Genomic DNA, 3,822 nt, shown 5'->3' with positions numbered 1-3,822 from the left:
TATGTATATATATATATGTATATGTATGTATATATATATGTATATATATATATGTATATGTATGTATATATATGTATATATATATATATATCGTTAAATTCATCACATATATATGTACATATATATGTGATGAATTTAAACTTTAATCATGTCCTCTGTTACTGTAGTCTGTTAGCTTTAGATGTATTTATGAGCTGTTCAACATATATACATACTGTGTATATATACATATATATGTATATGTCTGTGTGTGGGTAAATATGTGTACATATATATGTACATATATGTATATATACAGTATGTATCTATATAAATATAAATGTATATATATTTACATATGTATATACTGTATATTCATATATATGTGTGTGTACATATATAACATATTTATTAATATATAAAATATATTAATAAATATATATTATATATATACGCACACACACCCCCCTCTCCCTCCCACCCCCTTGGGCGCTGTGTAAGAATTCTGCATTGAGTGCGTAATCAGCAGGAGTGACCGCCAGCCCAGCAGCAGCAGCAGGAGCAGCAGCAGCAGCAGCAGCAGACGTGCGGCGGCTGCTCTGTCCGTTGAACACCAGTATGAAGATCCACTCGGAGGTCGAGCAGAGCGGCTGCAGCCGCAGGGTCGGAGAGAGGCAGGAAAACCAGCTGACGTGTCTGCAGTGTCAGGAGGAAACGGTCCGCGTTGGTCCGGGGAGTCCCCGCAGTCCGCGCCGCCCCACCGCGACGCGGCTCTCATCGGGATCAGCAGGTACAGTCGTGTAGTTGTACAACAGCACTGAAAAGTTAAACCGTCCAATCACATGTGGGCTGCAGTCGGTGCATCGTCCTGTCTGATAAAACCGCAGCGACCTGTTCTGTTTCTGTGTTTGAGTTGAGTCTGTGTTGACTTTCACTGCGCTGACCTGGAAGTTCGATATGATCAGAACCGTTACATCACTGAAGTTCGATATGATCAGAACCGTTACGAAGTTCGATATGAGTCTGTGTTGACTTTCACTGCGCTGACCTGGAAGTTCGATATGATCAGAACCGTTACATCACTGAAGTTCGGTATTATCAGAACCACAATGACTGTGATATCGCGGCTAACACCGTCATGTGACCAGACACTGACTTCTAACATCGGTTTTACTCCTTTGTGTTTGCCAACACTATGACTGCAGTACTGTTCCTAGCCTGTAGGTGGCGTATATGTCTGAAAGCAGTTAGAGCCAGGTTGGACCACCAGGTTCTTGGTCTGTACTGATGGTCCGTCATGTGACTGGTCTCTGCTCCTCCTCCAGACCGTGAGCCCAGCAGCAGCAGCTACAACCTTTCTTCTGGAACCTTCTACAGCTGCGTCAGTCAGGTTACTGTTGGTAAGTGTCACGGGTTCATATGTTTGGGTTGTGACCCTAGAGCGGATCTGCCTAATCTACGGGCCGTGGACCAGATGTGGCCCACTTGGCCGACCAATCGGTGGTACATCTGTGTCCATCCTTCTGTTTCATGCAGTTCAATGAATCAACTGTCATTTCTGTTGAAACCACTAGGTTGCGGCAGAGGTCAGGTTTGTGAAAGTTGAGTTTTATTGTTGTACATTTGATTGAAGTCCATACAGTACTGTAGAGTATTGATGCAGTATCATGAAAGGAAGTATCGCAGTATTCCAGTCCATGGATATTTCCTTACACGTCCACTGCTGTCAGACCTGGTCCTGGACCTGGACCTGGACCAGGACCTGGACCTGGACCTGGACCTGGACCTGAACCAGGACCTGGACCAGGACCTGGACCTGGACCAGGACTGCAGCTGGTAGATCCAGACCTTCTTTCTGCTCCTTGATCAGTGTTGACTTTCAGACTCAGCCCAACCCTGTATGAGTGGAGTGCACCGGGTGGCCCCCTTCCCCACCCCTCCAACCCTGTCTGAGTGGAGTGCACCGTGTAGCGCACTTCCCCACACCTCCAACCCTCTGTGAGTGGAGTGCACCGTGTAGCGCACTTCCCCACACCTCCATTTGTTTTCCTCCCCCGGAGGCCGACGGGGCTCCATAAGTGGGTCTGTGGTCCTCAGAGAGCCAGGTGGACACGTCCTCCTGATGACTGGACCACAGATGCTGATCAGAACACACTGTGTGAAAAGACTCAGCACTGTGGGTCCTGAAGGTCATTGGACCAGAGCCAGGTCTGGACCAGGTGAGGTGGAGGTTAACCAGCATCAGCTACGAACTCAGTCAACCATTGACTTCTGGTCTGTCCCTCAGTTGATCTTAGAACATTTAGTCTTGGTACTGATTAGTCCTAGTACTGATTAGTCCTTGTACTGATTAGTCCTAGTACTGATTAGTCCTTGTACTGATTAGTCCTAGTACTGATTAGTCCTTGTACTGATTAGTCCTAGTACTGATTAGTCCTAGTACTGATTAGTCCTGGTACTGATTATCTACAGAACCTGTTATTTCTGTGGACCTGGTTCTGAGAATGACCGTTCTGCTAAACTACTCTTAGCTTTAAGTGCTAACCTGAGCTGGCTGTTCTCCCAGGCTGACTCAGCCCAGTGGTGTCCACCGGGGGCAGTGTTTGTTTATGCTGCTCATTCTCAGCTGAACACAATTTGCTTCTAAGATTTTACTTATATTTATGTCCATATATGTTTGTGTGTGTATATGTATATAGAAGTGTGTATATATATACACATATGTATATATAAAAATATATATTTACATATGCGCATATATGTATATGTGAAAAGAAGCAAAATATGTGTATATATGTAAGTGTATATAAGTTGTGTATATATATATATATATATATATATATGTGTGTGTGTGTGTGTGTGTGTATACTCTTGTTTTAGCTCACTTGTGGGGACATGCCTTCCTGGTTCAAGACTCGTCACATGGTTTAGTTACAGTAAACGTAGTAATAATGGAACCAAACCCTGGTCTGAAGCCTATCTCTGTGGATCATCAGAACATCAGAACATCCAACAGAACCTGATTGGTCCACAGCTGCTCCGTGTCCACTCTGATTGAATGTGTACTCTATACTGTCTGTACTGTGTGTTTTTAGGGTTTGACCTCGGGGGTCAAGTGGCCGTGGAGTTCTCCCACTGGAAGAGTCCGTTCCCAGCGAGCAGTCAGAACCTGGCCAGTCTGGACTGTGTCCACTCCGAGGTCTCTGAGGCTCCGCCCATCACTGACTACTTGGAGCCGGCGTCCTGTCCAGCGTCCCTGTCTGTCAGCCCCCTCCCCACCTGCAGTGCCAGTCAGGAAACACTGTGTGGCAGCAGCACCAGTAGGTCAACCTTTGAGTCACAAACGCAGTATATCATGGTACCTGTAGTACTGCAGTACTACACTGGTAACACTGGTACTTGGTGAGACCAGTACTATCAGAGTGTGTACTGGACCTGGAGTGTATTTACTGAAGGACCCAGTCCACTGGGGCCCAGGCCACTGTAGTGACCCAGTCCACTGTAGCGGCCCAGTCCACTACAGTGGCCCAGTCCACTGTAGCGGCCCAGTCCACTGCAGCGGCCCAGTCCACTGTAGTGGCCCAGTCTACTGTGGTGGCCCAGTTCACTGTGGTGGCCCAGTTCACTGTAGTGGCCCAGTCCGCTGCAGCGGCCCAGTCCACTGCAGCAGCCCAGTCCTCTGTAGTGGCCCAGTCCACTGTAGCGGCCCAGTCCACTGTAGTGGCCCAGTCCACTGCAGCCGCCCAGTCCACTGCAGCGGCCCAGTCCACTGCAGTCGCCCAGTCCACTGTAGCAGCCCCGTCCACTGCAGGGGCCCAGCCCCACCCAGCCGCCCCCCCCACC

At 47.8% G+C, this 3,822-nt stretch overlaps 1 protein-coding gene across 2 annotated transcripts in view; it reads left to right on the top strand.

The window, feature by feature from the left end:
- The first annotated feature begins 488 nt into the window (after positions 1–488).
- LOC103383089 (anoctamin-4-like) overlaps positions 489–3,822 on the top strand; it is a 21,076-nt gene continuing 17,742 nt past the window's right edge. The window contains exons 1-3 of one of the 2 annotated variants that reach the window (XM_017034467.2): positions 489–769; positions 1,305–1,379; positions 3,075–3,299. In XM_017034467.2, the coding sequence (XP_016889956.1) occupies positions 598–769; positions 1,305–1,379; positions 3,075–3,299 (472 nt within the window). In that variant the 5' untranslated portion in view covers positions 489–597. The remainder of the gene's footprint in view (positions 770–1,304; positions 1,380–3,074; positions 3,300–3,822) is intronic. The other variant, XM_025058150.1, reaches the window with a different exon arrangement.

The sequence above is a fragment of the Cynoglossus semilaevis genome, chromosome 8, assembly GCF_000523025.1.
Source record: "Cynoglossus semilaevis isolate Cse_v1.0 chromosome 8, Cse_v1.0, whole genome shotgun sequence".
Taxonomy (NCBI): domain Eukaryota; kingdom Metazoa; phylum Chordata; class Actinopteri; order Pleuronectiformes; family Cynoglossidae; genus Cynoglossus; species Cynoglossus semilaevis.
This window is presented reverse-complemented; position numbering and strand designations above follow the sequence as displayed.